The sequence below is a fragment of the Mercenaria mercenaria genome, chromosome 2 (assembly GCF_021730395.1).
Source record: "Mercenaria mercenaria strain notata chromosome 2, MADL_Memer_1, whole genome shotgun sequence".
NCBI classification, from domain to species: Eukaryota; Metazoa; Mollusca; class Bivalvia; order Venerida; family Veneridae; genus Mercenaria; species Mercenaria mercenaria.
The window spans coordinates 95,953,698-95,975,961 of NC_069362.1; the positions used below are offsets into that span (position 1 = coordinate 95,953,698).

The 22,264-nt window shown below is 37.5% G+C and overlaps 1 protein-coding gene across 2 annotated transcripts in view; it reads right to left on the bottom strand.

The window, feature by feature from the left end:
• Positions 1–22,264, bottom strand: part of LOC123564638 (transmembrane protein 94-like) — a 97,776-nt gene that overhangs the window by 73,509 nt on the left and 2,003 nt on the right. For both annotated transcript variants that reach the window (XM_045358360.2, XM_053537304.1), the window contains exons 2-11: positions 15,615–15,847; positions 10,085–10,233; positions 9,222–9,415; positions 8,375–8,529; positions 7,878–7,980; positions 5,263–5,349; positions 4,376–4,489; positions 3,581–3,748; positions 2,946–3,129; positions 829–878 (exon numbers count right to left, since the gene is read on the bottom strand). In XM_045358360.2, coding sequence (XP_045214295.2) covers positions 829–878; positions 2,946–3,129; positions 3,581–3,748; positions 4,376–4,489; positions 5,263–5,349; positions 7,878–7,980; positions 8,375–8,529; positions 9,222–9,415; positions 10,085–10,233; positions 15,615–15,847 — 1,437 coding nt within the window. The remainder of the gene's footprint in view (positions 1–828; positions 879–2,945; positions 3,130–3,580; positions 3,749–4,375; positions 4,490–5,262; positions 5,350–7,877; positions 7,981–8,374; positions 8,530–9,221; positions 9,416–10,084; positions 10,234–15,614; positions 15,848–22,264) is intronic.

Here is a 22,264-nt window from a genome sequence, read left to right on the forward strand (position 1 = left end):
TTTGACCCCAGGGAAATAATTTGAATCATCTTGGTAGAGGACCACTAGATGATGCTACATACCAAATATCAAAGCCCTAGGCTCTGTGGTTTTGGACAAGAAGATTTTCAAAGTTTTTCCCTATATAAATCTATGTAAATTATAAAAATAAACAAAGGGCCATAACTCACTCAAAAATTGTTGAACCAGTCTGATTTTCAGGGGAACACAACTAGAGTACCAATACATCATTCTGACAAAGTTTGGTCAAAATCCCCCCAGTAGTTTCTGAGGAGATGCGATAACGAGAAATTGTTAACGGACGGATGGAAGGACGACGACCACGGACGCAGAGTGATTTGAATAGCCCACCATCTGATGATGGTGGGCTAAAAACACCAGAACCAATACAACCCCACACATTTTTTTCAAATACAGATAAAACTATAAGGTGAGTAGAGTCCACTGAGAGGGAATGAGGGTATGGGTGCCCACTAGATCTATATATAGAGCTCCAAATTAGGCTACGCCGATTGGGCCTTCGTCAAACTGCAGAATGTAAATTAAATACATGCAATCAGCTGTTTAGACCAAATAGAAGCTTCGACTAGGGTGCCCACCAGCTTTGCACATCACAGGAAAAAAATCCTATTAAAACTGTATGGGAAAAAATTGCCACAGTGACTTTTTGCAATGGATTGACTGACTGCATTGGACCTGCCAAAATCTATTTCTCTACCTATACAAAAAAATGTATCTATAACATTATTCTGGGTGGTCATATGTACCAGAAATCTGCAACCGATTCAACCTAATGTGGAGCACTAAAAGAAACAGAAAAGAACAAACCTTTGGATCAGATGTAACATCAAGAACTTCTACCCAGGTCATTATTCCAGCTGCAAAGGAAAAATTGCAATGATTAATACCTCTACAATATACATTTACAAAACTAGACATAATATTTTTCAAAAACTTTATTTTTAACAAGAGCACCGCCTTGCGGGTGCTGACGCTCATCTGATTTTTTTTGTGTAATAGAAATATTGTCCTACCCATGATTTTCTAAGTCTAAAAAGGGCCATCATTCTTGCAAAAAGCAGGATAGAGTTATGTTTCTTGATGTACAGTGTCCACTTATGATGGTGAAAAACTGTTGCAAGTTTTAAAGCAATAGCTTTGATAGTTTATGAGAAAAGTTGACTTAAACATAATACTCAACCAAGAAAATGATTTTCTAAGTCCAAAAGGGGCAATAAGTATTGCAAAAAGCAGGATGGAGTTATGTTGCTTGCTGTACATGGTCAGCTTATGATGGTGAACAAGTGTTGCAAGTTTCAAAGCAATAGCTTTGATAGTTTAAGAGAAAAAGTTGACCTAAACATAAAACTTAACCAAGAAATCTGATATTTTCTAAGTCCAAAAGGGGCCATAAATCTTGCAAAAAGCAGGACGGAGTTATGTTTCTTGCTATACAGGGTCAACTTATGATGGTGAACAAGTGTTGCAAGTTTTAAAGCAATAGCTTTGATAGTTTAGGATAAAAGCTGACCTAAACATAAAACTTAACCAAGAAAACTGATTTTCTAAGTCCAAAAGGGGCAATAAATCTTGCAAAAAGCAAGATGGAGTTATGTTTCTTGATGTACAGGGTCTGCTTATGATGGTGAACAAGTATTCCAAGTTTCAAAGCAATAGCTTTGATAGTTTAGGAGAAAAGTTGACCTAAACATAAAACTTAACCAAGAAATCTGATATTTTCTAAGTACAAAAGGGGCCATAAATCTTGCAAAAAGCAAGATGGAGTTATGTTTCTTGCTATACAGGGTCAGCTTATGATGGTGAACAAGTATTCCAAGTTTCAAAGCAATAGCTTTGATAGTTTAGGAGAAAAGCTGACCTAAACATAAAACTTAACCAGGCAACGCCGACGCAGACGCCGACGCCGACGCCGACAACCGCTCAAGTGATGACAATAACTCATCATTTTTTTTCAAAAAATCAGATGAGCTAAAAACTAATCTAAGTTCTCAGGAAAGTGTCTTTTTGAATCCTTTAATTACCATTCTTAGCACTGGTGTTAGTGATTGTGAATATTGCTAAAAAAGAAACATTTAAAGGCTTTCCAGGTTTGCTGACCCAGTTTATATTTGGATTTCAGTGGTTAATTATTTTGCAGGCTTTTGTATTGATCAGGAAAAAACATTAATGTTTCAGTCTGTTTGGTATGGATTACAAAGTTCATACAATCATAATGTTAAAATGCTATTTTCAGTGCCTGTAATATATAGCGCTTTCTAAGTATCCTGTTACAACTAAACACAATAGAAACATACTATTTTCAGAATACTTAATTATTATTATTATTATTATTATTATACCAGATTTATATAGCGCCCTTTTCATGATAAACATGTTCAAAGGCGCTTTGCATATAGCAAACGCAGCCACACAGGGCGCGAAATTCATCGTCTACTAGTACAGACACAGAACGAGGTGACCAGAGGGACAGAGTGAGATAAAGCCCCCAGAACAGACAGAGAGAACTTTTTTAGATACAGAAGTGTCCAGCTAACTTAGCCTAGCTCTTTGCGAATAGACAGTCTGTTTCTTTAACTTGCCCAGTGTATAGCACCGATACACGCAAAGCCGTCTTTCCTGGGAAGAATCAGTACAGACCTCTAGTTAGGTGGGAGACACTCAAGAGCATCTCAGAAATTTCCAGTGCCTAGACCGGGATTCAAACCCCGGACCTCTGGATTGTCAGTCAAACGTGTTACCACTAGACCACCGTCCCATCTGGACTCCCCACTTAATGCCTGTATATATAGCAGACTGTTTAATATCTTGTTACACCTTATCGTAATGGTAGCATACATACTATTGTCAGAATATTTTTAGTGCCTGTATATATAGCAGGTTTTTCAATATCTTGTTACATCAAACCATAATGTTAACATACATACTATTTTCCGAATATTTAGTGGCTTTCTCTACAGCAGGTTCAGTGTCCGGTACAACTCCCCCTTCATTGGTGGTCAGTGATGTCTGATGCTTCAGGTCCTTATGACCCCTTCTGAGGAAAAATATCTTCTCTGGTGTAGGATTTGGGTATGACAGAATACCTTTCTTATCTACACAACACAGTGACTAAAATTTAAAAAATGTATTCTATGAAGTCTTTTTTTATAATTTCACATAAAAATCTAACAAATATACTGGTTACATAAATCAAACTAAATGATATAACTCAAACATAGGGACTGCTAAAAGTAGCTAACATGCTTGACTGTGAAAGAAGTTTACAGATCATTTTAATAACTGTAATGTCCTGTCCCTTTGGCAAACCTTTACTGCCTCAATGCAGATGTGACCAAAGCCCGAGATATCAGCATAGATTATACTCCCTATATTAACAGTTCCCTTGAAGTATATCTAAAACTGTGCCCAATAGTTCATTCACAAAACTGGGCTTTCACACTGATAATGTAATTGTAAAGACTATTTTTAAACACTCATATGTTTACAAAACTTTAATTTACAGAAACCTAGCAAATTTACTAATCATGTTTATATGATATCAGAGCTCAAGCAGACTTACTGTGACAGAGCCAAGGATGTGTGTAATATTAATTCTTCTAGTAATAACCTGTACACGACCAGTCACTATACATTTGAACCAGTCTAGGACCGTCTGCCAGGAAAGATCTACACGAGCCTCGTCTGCTGAGATTGAACTATCCGTGTCAAAGCTATGATCTCCCAGAGACTGAAACAAATGGGAAGAGATATAGGGTAGTTGCATATAATATCAATTTATAATGTAAATATTTATGTTTCATCAACTCTTTGATGTTGGGAGGACAGTCATACCATGAAAGGATTTATTGCCACAATGCTTAATAAAAGCATAGTATGAATTTGTTTGAAATTAAGTTTCAGAGGCAGAAATGTTTGTTTGTTTTGGGTTTAACGCCGTTTTTCAACAGTATTTCAGTCATGTAACGGTGGGCAGTTAACCTAACCAGTGTTCCTGGATTCTGTACCAGTACAAACCTGTTCTCCGCAAGTAACTGCCAACTTCCCCACATGAATCAGAGGTGGAGGACTAATGATTTCAGACACAATGTCTTTTATCAAATAGTCATGGAGAACATACGCCCCGCCCGAGGATTGGACTCGCGACCTGCGATCCGTAGACCAACGCTCTACCTACTGAGCTAAGCGGGCGGGCTGAGGCAGAAATGTTAGCTGACACATGTTAAAGAGCCCTGTTATTAAACAGAATATGACAGAAATCCAGTAGTTTAATCAGATGCTATTAAAGCGAGAAACAACTTTCCATTTGTATAAGAAAGCAAAGTAAGAATCTAAACATAGTATCTAAAACACATACCTTGGATCCTTTACCTGCCTCAAATGCTGTGAACACTCGCGCTTGTCCATAGAAATTTATAAGTAGATACATGGCTGGTATAATCAAAGGTACTAATGGGAACACTGCTTGGACCTGCAAATGTAGAATAAATAGTGAATCTTTCATTCAATTAAAATATACTAAACATATAAAACTGATAAAGCAAATGATCTCTGTTCACAGGTGGTCTGTGTCTGGGTTTAACCTTATTATAAAAACTTCCTTCATTCACACACAAACTTCCTAAACTTGAAGAGGCCCACCAAATTATTTCATTACTGAGAGTACAAGGTGATCAATTTAATATAGAGGATGTTCCATCAATTAGCTGACTTAGGTAAACTAAATTCTCAGTGCACCTCTGGTTAACTACGACAAACTGTAAGTCAAATACCATTCAAACCATTAGCAGCTGACAAAAGTCATTGATTTTTATAGGAAGCTGTGGTCCCTGATTCCCAGCTTCTGCTTTATGAACCATCTACCATGTTTGACAAAAAAAATTCCTCTTTAGCATGGGTTGTAGACGGAAGTCCCCACATGGAAAGGATAGAACTATTTATTTCTAACCAAACCCACTGCACCGCTTTAAGTAGACCACCCTGCATTGAACACCAGTCGAGATATCAGCCATGTCTCGATATCAAACCTGGATCACTGGTGTAGTAGTCTGACCTGCTAACCACAGCACTACTGACTCCAATGAAAAAACCATCTCATATTCATGCAGAGAAAGTTTCAATTTTAAATATTTTTGCAGAACATGTTTATAGCAGAAGCTTAACTGACTGACTACTGTTTATTATTGAAATACTTTTTAGCAGTTTACTGAGGAAATATAACAAGCATCTGCAAGTATGATATACCTGAAGAGTGATGACCATCTCTGTCCAGTGCCCTGTATGACCCTTCATGTGCAACAGTCTGACAATATTAGCTACAAACATTACAACCTAAAATACAGATAAAGTATGTTCTTTGTAAAAGGAAGATAATCCAAGAATGAATTGTATTACTAAATTCACCAGAGTTGCTGTTCTTATTTTTCTGTTTTTGTATTAAAGAAAAAGTCAATTTTTGGTGACACTGAAACAAAGGTTGTTAGCAGACAATGAAGCTTGCCTCAAAACATGAAAAAAGTTAGCAAGATCACACTGTCAAAGGGGGGGGGGTATTTTTTTAGTGTAAATGGTTGGTGGTTGCAGGCTGGTGAAAAAGAAACAATACTAAGAAATACAATAAAGTGATTGTAGAAAATATATCAAAGGATGGGTGATGAGGGTGGAAAATGGGATACTATGAGACAATAATTATGAAGTAATACAAGAATCTAAAAGTAAACACAATATATATATTTATATTTTTTGATGAAGGTGGGAGTGAGAGTGGGGTAATGGGGTTGGGTAACAGGGTACTAAGATACAATATCAAGTGGAGATTGGGTGAGGTGGTGAGTAATATTGGCAGAGGCAGATGACAGGATGCTAAGTGACAAGATACTAGTAACTAAAAGTAGAAAAAAGTAATTTGGCAAAGAGGTGTGAAATTTTATTTAGTTGTGATGTGCAGTTACCAACATTCAAACTTGCTGAAGATAGCAAAAATGACTAAGTACAAAAAGGGGCATATTTTCATCAAAAGTGATAGCAAGTGCTACGGAAATGATGTCATTCAGATAGTATTATGAAGAGGGCATCTATAAAATTTCGTTCACATGTGATAACTGAGAAAAGACCTTGCTGAGAATTGTTAACAAGGGCATACATATAAAGCCGATGCCAGGGTGTATCACCAATTAAAGCTCTAGCTAACTAGAATGTGTCTGTAGGACACAGGGTGTGCCCCCACCCACTGGTACATTTGTCACAAATAAGGAGCAATAATTCAAATGTTTGCAGTCTCAGTTTGAGGGTATAGCCTCAACAAACACTTTATGAAAAGGAGAAAAGGATTCATTATTCTAGGCCAAATACTTTTTTAGCTATGAGCATCACAAACAAAAAATCCACTATTTTGGCTATTTCAAGGGCCATAACTCTGTAATAAAAGCTAAGATTCTCAAGAAGAATGCTAAGTGTGCAAAGTCACATCACGATAAAGACTCCAGCAAGGTTTCCTGAATTTACATCTAATACTGTTTCAGCTAGGCAAATAATTAGGTAAGAAAGTGCATAATTAGGTGAAAAAGTGCATTTTTTTTGCTATTTCAGGGGCCATAACTTTAAAAATAGGGGGTGGCGCCAGCCAAAAAATTAGAGGTGTGCAAGTTTATTTCATGATTAAGACTTATGCAAGTTTTCAACCATTTATACTAAATATTTTTTGAGCTAGGTGCGTCACAAGGTGAAAATGTACATTTTTGACTATTTCAGGGGCCATAACTCTAAAAATATGGGCTGGACCCAAATGAAAAATAGGAGGTGCGCAAGTTCATATCATGATTAAGACTCATGCAAGGTTTCATTAATTTATATCAAATACTTTTTGAGCTTGGCATGTCACAAGGTGAAAATGTGCATTTTTGACTATTTCAGGGGCAATAACTCTGAAAATAGGGGGCGGAATCAGATGAAAAATAGGAGGTGCGCAAGTTCATATCATGATTAAGACTCATGCAAGGTTTCATGAATCTATATCAAATACTTTTTGAGCTAGGCATGTCACAAGGTAAAAATGTGCATTTTTGACTATTTCAGGGGCCATAACTCTGAAAATAGGGGGCAGAGCCAGACGAAAAATGGGAGGTGCACAAGATCATATCATGATTAAGACTCACGCAAGGTTTCATGAATCTATATCAAATACTTTTTGAGCTAGGCATGTCACAAGGTGAAAATGTGCATTTTTGACTATTTCAGGGGCCATAACTCTGAAAATAGGGGGCGGAGCCAGATGAAAAATAGGAGGTGCGCAAGTTCATATCATGATTAAGATTCATGCAAGGTTTCAAGAATCTATATCAAATACTTTTTGAGCTAGGCATGTCACAAGGTAAAAATGTGCATTTTTGACTATTTCAGGGGCCATAACTCTGAAAAAAAGGCAGTGGAGCCAGACGAAAAAAAGGAGGTGCGCAAGTTCATATCATGATAAAGACTCATGCAAGGTTTCATCAATTTATATCAAATACTTTTCGAACTAGGCGCGTCACGAACTTCGGACAGACGGATGCACAGACGGATGGACGCACAGACAAGACCAAATCTATATGCCCCCACCACTCATGGGGGGGCACAAAAATGAGAGAAAACTCAGCACAGACCACTTTCAGAAACTATATGGAAAACAAACAAAAGAAATTTCTTCACTAGACTTATAACTGTTTTGTCACCTTCACTACTGCCATAATAGAAACAATAATGTTTTTACAACAATCAGAAATTTTTAGGTCTAGTAAGTTTTCATAAATTGTAGTCTGTAACAGGTCAGTCCCTTTCAACAAAGAAGTACTATTACTAAATACTCAAAGAAAAGAACTTACCAGTACAACAGGAACAATCTTCCGTTCAATCCACTTTGTCATTATTGTGTACTTCTCATGTTCTACAATACTTGGTGGACGGTGGGTGTCTTCAAATATGTGTCTGTAAATTACAAGTTCAAAATCAATGGTAAACGTTTATCAGGGCACTTGGAATTTTGCTGTCTGGCAATTATTGCTCTGGAGAAATTTAATTACCAAGAATATGGGTAAGTAGGGAGAAAAAATCTGCAATGAAAGGTAGGTATTAATTTTCTCTTCAGAGGTGTCATTATCTCAAGTTGCACTGTACAACATATACTTTCAAAACGGTATTCCTTACAGCTACAATGACCGACCACCATTACATTTCTTCTCAGAAAATACAAAACTGCAAAATTCAATTATCTCACTCAAATGTACATGACTATATAGAAAACTGCAGAAATGAGTAATTTTGTTGTCACGCCTGCCATGACAACCAAGAACCTGCTAATCATTAATAACACCAATCTTACCTCAAGCATTTTACATATGGTGTTTCCAATATCATAAATTTCTGGGATTGTGTAGGTTCTCTAACTTTAGGCATGTTATAGACCTCATTGTCGGCATCGGGAGAGAAAACCTCTCCTTCCTCCAGTATCTCTGCATCCATCCCAACACCAATCTTCTAAAATGAAAGTATGAAATGATGTAACAAGAAATATAGCAAAATTAATTTCTTTAAAAATGTACTGAACAAGGCTATCAAAGGATCTTGAATCAGATGTATTTAGCACATTCAAACATAAAGAGATTTCAACAAAAAAACTCCAGATCTGCTATTATATCAAGGGTCATTTTTGAAATATCAAACTTATGGCCCATTTTCTCGACCTAACAAAAAGTCTTACATATGACTGTCAAATTAAGCTAACTTGATAAGGTGATAAAACTCACATACTGTTAAATTTGGCAGATGATTATGTCTTAAGCTTTTAAGTTGTCAAATTTCTATTTGCCTTGTTTCTTTCTATCGTGAATCTGCAGTTTTTAACAAATCAAAGCTTGCACGAGTGCTAAATAGTTTCTAGAAGCTTCCCTGGTTATTTAGAACGCCAAGTGTACATGATACATGGAACTCTTATCTAAATGTTAATAATTTCAGTTGTAGGAGATTGGGCTCAAACTCATGACACCTGATTCGGTAGTCAGGCAGCGTTACCACTGGGCCACTTCATCCACTTTTACAGTTTCTTTAATCTATTCAAAAATATATATAAGTCATGACAAAAAGAACATTAGAAGAAAAATTTGAAAAATGGAACTACTTAATTTTTTTTTAATTTGAATATTTACATTTTGAGCATCAATATTTCAAACCTGTAACAGTTTACATCTGGCAGGAGCCTTATGTCCTGGTCTCAACAAAATTACATCTCCTTTAACCAGCAGTGGTGTGGGTATACTGTAAATGTTGCCATCACGTATGGTCCATACCAGGGTCAGACATGGGGACAGTGGAGAGTCTATTCCTGGGAAATATGTCTTATTCCAAGTGTTGTATCTCATACAAGCTGCAAGTGTAGATGTATTACACAGGTAAAACTGTAGTTTCAACATAGGTGTTAAAGTATAATAACGCAATAAGCTGGTATTGTACATAATTTTAAAGACAATAACTTAATACATCTTTTGTCGAGTTTAGAGTCAAACCAACATAAATAAGGTCATATGGTGAGTTTTTCAGCTTTTGATGGTGGAGGAATACCCTAGCTGCACCTCCAGGCATCTTTTCGGACATGGGCTGGCACCTGGCTAGAACCAACAACCTTCCAGGAACAAATTACTGGCAGTCAGCAACCTTAACTGCTGGGCCATGGAGGCCCAAATAACAAAACAGAAGGTAGGTACAGATATTGTGGAATATTTAGACACAAGTTGGAAAACAAAGCACTCTTGCCAAGTCTTCATGTGTAGATGATAATGTTATCGGGTGCTGAAGAAATTTTTTTAATTTTTTTGACCAACCAAAGAAACTGAAATTCACAAAAGCTTAATGTTTCAAGTCACTCATATGTCTATGTCCTACTGAAATCATTGGATAGTTACCCTTTGCAGTTAAAACTCACACCATCAACATGCACTAAACCACAAGGGAATATTTAGGAGCTTTATTTTCAGAGAAAATACAACAACAACCAGCAGTAACTTTAAGGTATTCCGTATCTTATATTCAGACTTACCCGCCAATCTCTTCAGAATTTCTTGTAGAAGTCGCACAAACTCGAGTCTTTCCTGTGAATCATTATGTAGAGCCAGAAATACATTGCCAAGCACAGATGCTAGGATTAAACATGCTTGAATCACTATCCATATACTGTCATTGCTGCTTCTGAAAACAGTTATAGTTCCTAATATAACAAGTGAATGAAGTATTGCCATGCAATACAAAGTCCCCTACTGGAAGGCACCTAATTTTTTCTACTGCAGTATAACATAATGAACTGATATCTGTCAATGATGTATAAACAATATTGTACTACATATACAATATGTTATAACATTATAACAACACACTTGGATTAAAATGTGCATATATAAAAACCCACAGTTGTTTTCATATTGAATTTTTTTGGCTGATTATAAAAATGTTATCATGTAAGTTATTTATAGTAACAACAAAGGGAAATTAATCTTTAAAAAAAAAAAAAAAAAAAAAAAAAAAAAAAAAAAAATTAATAATATAAGTCCACAAGAAACTCTTTACCAGGTAGAGATAGGTCAAAATACACCTAAAAATTGGATGTAACATGCATGCTGTACCACAGAAAAGTGGTCTCGATTTTTCTCTACTGCCAGTAATAAAAAAGTTACAATAAAATCTATTTATAGTAACAACAAAGGGATGTAATTCTAAAAACAAGGGTGCCTCATGGTGGTGAACATTTGGTCCAAGTTACATCAAAATCCCTCCATGCATGAAGAAGAAATGTTCCATACAAAGTTATTCTTGACTTTGACCTTTGACTTCTAAATATGACCTTGACCTTAGACCTAGGGACCTGGTTCTTGCGCATGACATGTTGTCTCATCCAGGGGAATATTTGTGCCAACTGATATCTAAATCCTGCTTTGCATGACAAAGTTATAGACCGGACAGGAAAAAAATCCTCTTGACCTTTGATCTCAAAGTGTGACCTTGACCTTTAAGCTAGGGTACTGGGTGTTGCGCATGACATGTCGTCTCATCATAGGAAACATTTGTGCCAAGTAATATTAAAATCCCTTCATGGATGGCAGAGTTATGGACGGGACAGGAAAAAAACTCTGTTGACCTTTGACCCCCAATTGTGACCTTGACCTTTGAGCTAGGGGTCCGGGATTTGCGCATGACACGTCGTCTCATCATGGGGAACACTTGTGCTAAGTAATATTAAAATCCCTTAATGAATGTCAGAGTTATGGACCGGACACGAAACAGACCCTGTTCATGCTATTTTAACATTTGACTGCTAAGTGTGACCTTGACCTTTGAGCTAGGGGTCTGAAAGTTGTGCATGACATATCGTCTTATTATGAGGTACATTTGTGCCAAGTAATATTAAAATCCCTTCATAGATGGGAGAGTTATGGACCGGACAGGAAAAAAACCTTGTTGACCTTTGACCTCCAATTGTGACCTTGACCTTTAAGCTAGGGGTCCAGGTTTTGCGCATGACACGTCGTCTCCTCATGGGAACATTTGTGCCAAGTAATATTAAAATCTCTTCATGGATGGGAGAGTTATGGACCGGACAGGAAAAAAGCCCTGTTGACCTTTGACCTCCAATTGTGACCTTGACCTTTGAGCTAGGGGTCCGGGATTTGCGCACGACACATCATCTCATCATGGGGAACATTTGTGCCAAGTAATACTAAAATCCCTTCAAGGATGGGAGAGTTGTGGACCGGACAGGAAAAAAGCCCTGTTGACCTTTGACCTCCTATTGTGGCCTTGACCTTTGAGCTAGGGGTCTGGGTTTTGCGCATGACACGTCGTCTCATCATGGGGAACATTTGTGCCAAGTAATATTAAAATCCCTTCATGGATGACAGAGTTATGGACCGGACACGAAATTGCGGACGGACGGAATGACGGAATGACAGAATGACGGAATGACGGAATGACGGAAAAGAGCATTCCTATAGTCCCCAAAACTGGTTTTCAACCAGTAGGGGCCTCATTTGGGGCGTAGAATTCTTCATGTGAGGAAGCCATCCAGCTGGCTTACGGAAGGTCGGTGGTTCTACCCGGGTACCCGCTCGTGATGAAATATGCACGGAGGGGCACCTGGGGTCTTCCTCCACCATTAAAGCTGGAAAGTCGCCATATGACCTAAGATTGTGTCGGTGCGACAATAAACCCAACAAAATAAATAAATAAAATCAACCAGTAGGGGACTAACAAGAGCACCATAATGAAGAGCAATATACCCCCAAAGGTATGACCTTTGACCCCTGACTGTGACCTTGACCTTGAAGTAAGCCATCCAAAACATGCACTCTGCAAGTTGCCTCGATGTGGTGAACATTTGTGCCAAGTTTCTTTAAAATCCATCAAGCAGTTCAAGAGTTACTGAGCGGACAGAAAACAAAGTCATATGACCTTTGACCCCTAAGTGTGACCTTGATCCCAAAGCAAGCCATCCAAAACATGTGCTCTGCACCTCGTCTCGATGTGGTAAACATTTGTGTCAAGTTTCTTTAACATCTTTCAAGGGGTTCAAGAGTTACAGAGCGGACACGAAATTGCTGACTGACAGTCAGACAGATGGACAGACACCGGCATGACAGCGTCATAACATTATACGTCCCTTCGGGCATATACTAAGTAATAGTCTGAAAGTTTTATAACAATCCATTCATTAACAAAGCCATAACTGAATTCTTGAAAAGAATTGATGTACAAAATGGCTGAAGTTACAATGGAAAATGCCTTAACCAAAATGTTTTTTCTTTAAGGTAAATTCAAAAGTAATGAAGATATTTTGAAAACTGAAATAGTACATATAACCACTCTTGCAGTGCTTTAAAATGTTGTATAATATCAATGGATCAAGGAAAACTTTGTTACGAAAAAAGTAGATCACATAATAATTTTAAGTTTACTCCATATGAACATTAATTACCTAGAAAGATTTTTTAAAATTGGACCTCTGCAGAAAAAGATATCTGGCAATAAATGGGCTTTTGGCTAATCATGGAGGCAGCCATTTTAGTATTTATGACGTCATTTACACACTGCTGAATTAATTATTTAGCAAATACCCTTCTATATATACATGTAGTTTCTTTGGTTACAGATGTAAACTAGAAAATGCTTTTGTAAAAAAGCGCATGTCTCCCCCAATGCAAAGTCCTATAGGCAAGAAGTCAATAGGGGTCAGGAGCGAAAGTCAAAGAGACACTGATGGCTGGCTGCAATAGGGATCATCTACTTGGCATGTCCAATCATCCCGCTAAATTTCAACACTCTTGGCCTAGTGGTTCTAAAGTCACTGTTCAGGCTTCTGTGACCTTGACCTTTGATCAAGTGATAGAGGTCAACTACTCTGCATGTCCAATCATCCTATTAAGTTTCAACATTGTAGGTCAAGTGGTTCTCAAGTTATTTCCAAAAAATGATTTTACATGAACAGGCCACTGTGACCTTGACCTTTAATAGACTGACCCCAAAATCAATAGGGGTCATCTACTCTGCATGTTCAATCATCCTATGAAGTTTCAACATTCTGGGTCAAGTGGTTCTCAAGTTATTGATCGGAACTGGTTATCAATGTTCAGGCCCCTGTGACCTTGACCTTTAACGGAGTGACCCCAAAAACAATATGGGTCATTTACTCTGCATGAACAATCATCCTATGAAGTTTCAACATTCTGGGTCAAGAGGTTCTCAAGTTATTGATTGGAAATGGTTTTCCATGTTCAGGCCCCTGTGGCCTTGACCTTTAACAGAGTGATCCTAAAATCGTTAGGGGTCATCTAGTCTGCATGACCAATCATCCTATGAAGTTTCATCATTCTGGGTCAAGTGGTTCTCAAGTTACTGACCGGAAATGGTTTTCAATGTTCAGGCCCCTGTGACCTTGACCTTTCACAGAGTGACCCCAAAATCGTTAGGTGTCATCTACTCTGCATGACCAATCATCCTATTAAGTTTCAACATTCTGGGTCAAGTGGTTCTCAAGTTACTGACCAGAAATGGTTTTCAATGTTCGGGCCCCTGTGACCTTGACCTTTAATGGAGTGACCCCAAAATCGATAGGGGTCATCTACTTTGCATGTACAATCATCCTATGAAGTTTCAACATTCTGGGTCAAGTGGTTCTCTAGTTATTAATCGGAAATGGTTTTCAATGTTCAGGCCCCTGTGACCTTGACCTTTGACAGAGTGACCCCAAAATCAATAGGGGACATCTATTCTTCATGATCAATCATCCTATGAAGTTTCAACATTCTGGGTCAAGTGGTTCTCTAGTTAGTGATCGGAAATGGTTTTCAATGTTCGGGCCCCTGTGACCTTGACCTTTGACAGAGTGACCCAAAAATCAATAGGGGTCATCTACTCTTCATGACCAATCATCCTATGAAGTTTCAACATTCTGGGTCAAGTGGTTCTCACGTTACTGACCGGAAATGGTTTTCAATGTTCAGGCCCCTGTGACCTTGACCTTTGACAGTGACCCCAAAATCAATAGGGGTCATCTACTCTTCATGACCAATCATCCTATGAAGTTTCAACATTCTGAGTCAAGTGGTTCTCACGTTACTGACCGGAAATGGTTTTCAATGTTCGGGCCCCTGTGACCTTGACCTTTAATGGAGTGACCCCAAAATCGATAGGGGTCATCTACTGTGCATGTACAATCATCCTATGAAGTTTCAACATTCTAGGTCAAGTGGTTCTCTAGTTATTGATCAGAAATGGTTTTCAATGTTGGGGCCCCTGTGACCTTGACCTTTGACAGAGTGACCCCAAAAACAATAGGGGTCGTCTACTCCAGCAGCTCTACAACCCTATGAAGTTTGAAGGTTCTAGGTCAAATGGTTCTCCAGTTATTACTCGGAAATGAAGTGTGACGTACGGAAGGACGGACGGACGGAAGGACGGACGGACAAACGGACGGACAGGGCAAAAACAATATGTTTCCTGGGGGAGACATAATAACATCAGTTTCTTTTCCTTATACAAATGTAGTTGGAAAAGTTAGATAAAATTATTTTTCACATATATTTTTTTACATTGCCATGAAACAAAATAAGTTCCATTTTGATAAATTTTGAAACGTTTGTAACGTTTTCATTTTAAAGCTGATTTTGAAAATTCTTCAACTGCTTTAAATTATTGAAGGAAACCTACCTAGCAGACAGAACTGAAATTACAACAATTCCTTTTCCTTCTGCATTTAACCCTTATAATGCTGAACATGACTGATTCTGCCTTTGCGACCAGTGTAGATCATGATCAGCCTGCACATCCATGCAGTCTGATCATGATCTGCACTGTTTGCCATTCAGTCAATATCTTTTGGTAAGCACACCTTTTAAAAGTTAATGGTACTATCCAAAATGAAAGATGGACAAGCTCATTATAGAAATTTAGCAGGGTAAGGGTTAACATTATCTGATACAATTTCAGCTGAGTAGGTTCCGGGCAAAAGTAAAATATACAGTACATTAAAAGCTAAAACCAACTGTGATGCTAATTTAAATAAATTATAAAACACTTCTTACTTTGTCTCACAGAAGCTGTAAGCCACTAGCAGAGCCACTGCTATCAGCACGGCCAATACAAGTGTGGTCCAGTGATACAGTGTTCGTACAACATTGTGATGGAACACTGACAGCCATCTTTTAAAGTTTCTAGAGTGAGCCTGACCCGATGAGTATGTTTCCAGTTCTAATGTCAGTTCCTCATGCAGCAACTCGAGTGCATGAGACATCGAGTATGATCTCACATCTTCCTCCTGAAGAAAAGTGTAAATTTTCAAAATCAAAGCCAGGTTTCTGGAAATTTTGTAAATATTGTAATCGTAGAAGTATTTTAGCAGGTATATTACTCACCTGACTTATCGTTATGACTTACTTTATGATCTGATATTTTATAGTTGCAATCCCTCTAAAAGAGGACAGGGCCCAACAAAACAGTAACCATATGATGTCCTAATTAAAACATCCTATTACTTAGTTTTGAGAGTTGCACTAAATTCTAGTTATTTAATTACAGGACTTAAACACAAATGCAACCAAGAACAGCCTGTCAGAGGCAAATGTAGGTAAGTTTCAAGTAGGCTTGGACTTCGACCTTTGACTCAATAACAACAGGGATCACCTTCTGACTAAAGACAATCAAGTTTGAAGCCTGCATGATAGTTTTAGGCCCAACTTTTCTCCAGCTATAACCGACCTCAAAAAATAAGGGTGATGATTTCAAAAATTTACTCCATTTTTTTCTCTTTTTAAATACATTGCAAGTGAGGGAAAACAGAAGAATATTACAATCCTTTAATCCCGAGGAAAAGCATGATCACGAATTTGATAAATCAATAGTAGTAATTAGCCATTTCTGCGTTGTAGTAAAATCCCTTTTGACTAAAGAATTAAAGTAATAAACTTTTGTTTTTCTTTAGCATTTTAGACTTGGATTGTGCTCAAAAATTGCCGAATTAGTTTTACTGCTAAACTAAAGTAAACTAGAGCTGCTTTTGAGAAAAGCGAATGTCTCCCACAACTGCCTAATCATCTAAATAGCAAGTCAGTCTTTATATACTGTTTACTCACTACAATTCAAGGGCCAGAACTCCAAAATGCCCAGACCGATTTGGCTCATTATCAAACTTGTCTGAGGTCTTATGGTCAAACACATTTTGTTCAAGTTTGGTGAAGATCTAATGAGAAACGTTCGACTTAGAGTGCGGACAAGAGTAAAAAGGCTGATTTTTCTGTAATTCAAGGGCCGTAACTCCAAAATGCCTGGACCTATTTGGCTAGTTATCGAACTTGGCCGAGGTCTTATGGTCAAACACATTTAATTGAAGTTTGGTGAAGACCGGATGAGAAATGTTTGACTTAGAGTGCAGACAAGTGTAAAAAGGCCAATTTTTCGGTAATTCAAGGGCCGTTACTCCAGAATGCCTGGACCAATTTGGCTAGTTATCAAACTTGGCAGAGGTCTCATGGTCAAACATATTTTTTTTAAGTTTGGTGAAGATCGAATGAGGAATGTTCGACTTAGAGCGCGGACAAGAGTAACAAGAGGGCCATGATGGCCCTATATCGCTCACCTGTTATCACTGCACTCGACGACAGGAAGGTCCTCAGAAAAAATATCTAAGTCCAAAAGACAGGAACAACAACGGGAAGAAATTTAACCAAAAAGAAAAAAAAATCTTACAAGGTATATATATGTTAAAATACACCTAAAAATTGGAGGTACCATCCATGATGTACCACAGAAAACTGGTCTCTTGTTTTCCCTACGGCCAATAATAAAAAAGTTACTAAAAATAAGCTATTTATAGTAACGTAAAAAGGAAGTAATTAAAAAAAAATATTTTAAGTGGACAAAAGAAGGATCTGCCAAATAAATCTGTTGACATAAATGAAATTTCAGATCAGTATCTTCAGTAGTTATGGAGATATAACAATTTTAATTTGAAATAAAGGGAGGTAATTTGACATAAAATCAGTCCATAGTTATCTACCCTGATTGTCTCAGTCCAACTAATAACAATAATGAAATTTCAAATAAGTCCTGTAAGTACTTACTGATATAAATCCATTTTGATTCCAATCAGGGGAGGTAATCAGATATAAAATAACTCTAGAACCTATGATTGGATCTGGTTTGTCATGGAATCCAAGATTTATTGTTGTTGAAGATATTTTGGAAGTTTGTTTCAAATAAAACCATAAATGAAGTCTCTATATGGCTGCAAAAGCCAAAATAGCCAATTTTGGACCTTTAAGGGGCCATAACTCTGGAACCCATGAAGGAATCTGGCCAGTTTAAGAAAGGAAGCAAGATCTTGTGGTGATACAAGTTGTGTGCAAGTTTGGTTAAAATCAAATCATAAATGAAGCTGCTATTGTGCAGACAAGGTCAAAATGGCTAATTTTGGCCCTCTCAGGGGCCATAACTCTGGAACCCATTAAGGGATCTGGCTGGTTCAAGAAAGGAAACGAGATCTTATGGTGACACAAGTTTTGTGCAAGTTTGATTAAATTCAAATCATAAATGAAGCTGCTATTGTGCAGACAAGGTCAAAATAGCTAATTCTGGCCCTTTCAGGGGCCATAACTCTGGAACCCATGATGGGATCTGGCCAGTTCAAGAAAGGAACCGAGATCTTATGGTGATACAAGTTGTGTGCAAGTTTGGTTAAAATAAAATCATAAATGAAGCTGCTATTGTGCAGACAAGGTCAAAATAGCTAATTCTGGCCCTTTCAGGGGCCATAACTCTGGAACCCATTGTGGAATCTGGCCAGTTCAAGAAAGGAACCAAGATCTCATGGTGATACAAGTTGTGTGCCAGTTTGGTAAAAATTAAATCATAAAGCTGCTATTGTGCAAACAAGGTCAAAATAGCTAATTTTGGCCCTTTCAGGGGCCATAACTCTGGGACCCATTGTGGGATCTGGCCAGTTCAAGAAAGGAACCGTGATCTTATAGTGATACAAGTTGTATGCAAGTTTGGTTAAAATAAAGTCATAAATAAAACCACTATCGTGCAGACAAGAAATTGTTGACGGACGGACGCACTGACCGATGGACAGACAGACTGACGACGGACGAAGGGTGATCACAAAAGCTCACCTTGTCACTGTGTGACAGGTGAGCTAAAAAGCCTGATTTCAGGTAATTCAATGGCCGTAACTCCAATATGCCTGGACCGATTTGACTAGTTATCGAACTTGGCCAAGGTCTTATGGTCAAACACATTTTGTTCAAGTTTGGTGAAGATAGGATGAGAAATGTTCGACTTAGTGTGCGGACAAGCTTTGTGACAGACAGACACACAGACTGGAGTAAATCAATATGTCTCCCACACCACTGTGTGGTGGGAGACATAATAACAGTGACTAATAGAAATGTGTTTTTTCTGTTATTCAGAAGGAAAATGTATTATTTTCAAAACATTCAGCTTTTTATAAAAAATCTCGAGTTTCTTCTCTCCTTGGCATAGTTTACATATGCACTGATTTAGTGTGTACAGGATAGCTTTGGTAATTTTTCGGTTATTAATTATTAAAACCACATCTAAAATTTACTATCCAAATTTTCTTTACTACATATCAGAATAATAATGTGTACCCTTTCAAAAACGTTCAACATTTTAAATTCCTATCAAATACTTTTCATACACTGATGTTTCAGGACATACACACTGATTAAGTCAGTAACCAATAGCTTTGATTTTCGCTAAAATGATCAACCTATCCTCTATACCCTAAAATCCACTATACCCTAAAGCACTTTAAGATGTTTTGGCAGCTAATTTATTATTATAATATCTTCTCTGCAGAAAGTCAGTAATCATATTGATTACCAGACCCCTATACAAGCAAGATGACCCATAATTTGCCATAAACTAGTTGCATGTCTCAAGACCAAGTAACCCTGGAACGTAGTCCAACAAATTTGATGTGATCCTAGGAAATATTGAGTTATTTTTCTTATGGACAATATCTCCACTTGCGTCAAACACGTCAAAGACCAAAATAGTGGAGCACCTTTCCAAGGAAATTGTCATCGCTGCCGATTTGGGTTTAAATGCTGTTTTTATTGTGAATATGAGATAAATTCAAATGACACTTACATGTATCAAAAGGGTACTGATTTATGTAAAAATTATCAAAATATTTTCCAAAATTAATATGAATTTTCTGGTGATTTAAACCTATCATTAAAACCAATAACTTTACATGACAGTGTACTGTGATTTATCCTCCATTATTTTGGTCCTTCGAAGTTTTGATGGTAAGATTGCCTGTCGCAAATATAAAACAAGAGGGTCATGATGACCCTGGATTGCTCACCTGAGTAATGTGAGCTACATTTACAAGTGTAAGAGATCAGGTAAGAAAGTCAAATGTGTAAGAAAGTCAAATGTAAATAAGCATTGAAATATTTTCCCAGTTGTGTGAACATGTTTCAAATGTCAGACTGATATAAATATTAAGAAAGTAGGTCAATGGGTTAATGAAAGTCAGTTTTAAGATTGGTGTGCAAAACTGTACATGTCATCCAAATTTCAAGGCTGTATCTTAAACAAGAGGACCATGATGGTCCTGAATCGCTCACCTCTTCCCACATGACCCAGTTTTGAGTATGACGTTGTTTTTTCTATTATTTGACATAGTGACCTAGTTTTTGAGCTCATGTGATCCAGTTTTGAACTTGACCTAGATATTATCAAGATAAAAATTCTGACCAATTTTCATGAAGATCCATTGAAAAAATATGGCCTCTAGAGAGGTCACAAGGTTTTTCTATTATTTGACCTATTGACCTAGTTTTCGAAGGTACGTGACCCTGTTTTAAATTTATCTAGATATTATCAAGGTAAACAGTCTCACTAATTTTCATGAAGATCTCATGAAAAATATGGCCTCTAGAGAGGTCACAAGGTTTTTCTATTTTTATACCTACTGGCCTAGTTTTTGACCGCATGTGACCCAGTTTCGAAACTGACCTAGATATCATCAAGGTGAACATTCAGATCAATTTTCATGAAGATCCATTGAAAAATATGGCCTCTAGAGAGGTCAAAATATTTTAATAATTTTAGACCTACTGACCTAGTTTTTGACCGCAGTTGACCCAGTTTCAAACTTGACCTAGATATCATCAAGATGAACATTCAGACCAACTTTCATACAGATCCCATGAAAAATATGGCCTCTAGGGAGGTCGCAAGGTTTTTTTATTATTTGACCTACTGACCTAGTTTTTAAGGCACGAGACCCAGTTTCAAACTTGACCTAGATATCATCAAGGTGAACATTATGACCAATTTTCATGAAGATCCATTCAAGGGTATGGCCTCTAGAGAGGTCACAACGTTTTTTCATTATTTGACCTACTGACCTACTTTTGATGGCACGTGACCCACTTTCGAACTTGACCTAGATATCATCAAGATGAACATTCAGACCAATTTTTATGGAGATCCATTCACAAGTATGGCCTCTAGAGAGGTCACAAGGTTTTTCTATTTTTAGACCTACTGACCTAGTTTTTGACTGCACATGACCCTGTTTCGAACTTGACCTAGATATCATCAAGATGAACATTCAGACCAACTTTCATACAGATCCCATGAAAAATATGACCTTTAGAGAGGTCACAAGGTTTTTCTTTTATTTGACCTACTGACCTAGTTTTTGATGGCATGTGACCCACTTTCGAACCTGACCTAGATATCATCAAGATGAACATTCAGACCAACTTTCATACAGATCCCATGAAAAATATGGCCTCTAGAGAGGTCACAAGGTTTTTCTATTATTTGACCTACTGATCTAGTTTTTGAAGGCACGTGACCTACTTTCGAACTTGACCTAGATATCATCAAGGTGAACATTCTGACTAACTTTCATGAAGATCTCATGAAATATATGGCCTCTAGAGAGGTCACAAGGTTTTTCTATTTTTAGACCTACTGACCTAGTTTTTGACCGCATGTGACCTAGTTTCGTACTTGACCTAGATATCATCAAGATGAACATTCAGACCAACTTTCATACAGATCCCATGAAAAATATGGCCTTTAGAGAGGTCACAAGGTTTTTCTATTATTTGACCTACTGACCTAGTTTTTGATGGCACGTGACCCACTTTCGAACTTGACCTAGATATCATCAATATGAACGTTCTGACCAATTTTCATGAAGAAATTTTGAAATATATGGCCTCTAGAGAGGTCACAAGGTTTTTCTATTTTTAGACCTACTGACCTAGTTTTTGACGGCACGTAACCCAGTTTCGAACTTCACCTAGATATCATCAATGTGAACATTCTGACCAATTTTCATGAAGATCTTGTGAAATATATGGCCTCTAGAGAGGTCACAAGGTTTTTCTATTTTTAGACCTACTGACCTAGTTTTTGAAGGCACGTGACCCAGTTTCGAACTTGACCTAGATATCATCAAGGTGAACATTCTAACCAATTTTCATAAAGATCCCACAAAAAATGTGATCTCTAGAGTGGTCACAAGCAAAAGTTTACGGACGGGCGGACGCACGGACGACGGACGCTGCGTGATCACAAAAGCTCACCTTGTCACTATGTGACAGGTGAGCTAAAACCAAGAAAGTAGACAAGTCAGTAGGTCAAAGTCACAGTTATGTGACCCCTAATCACTTGGGGTCATCAG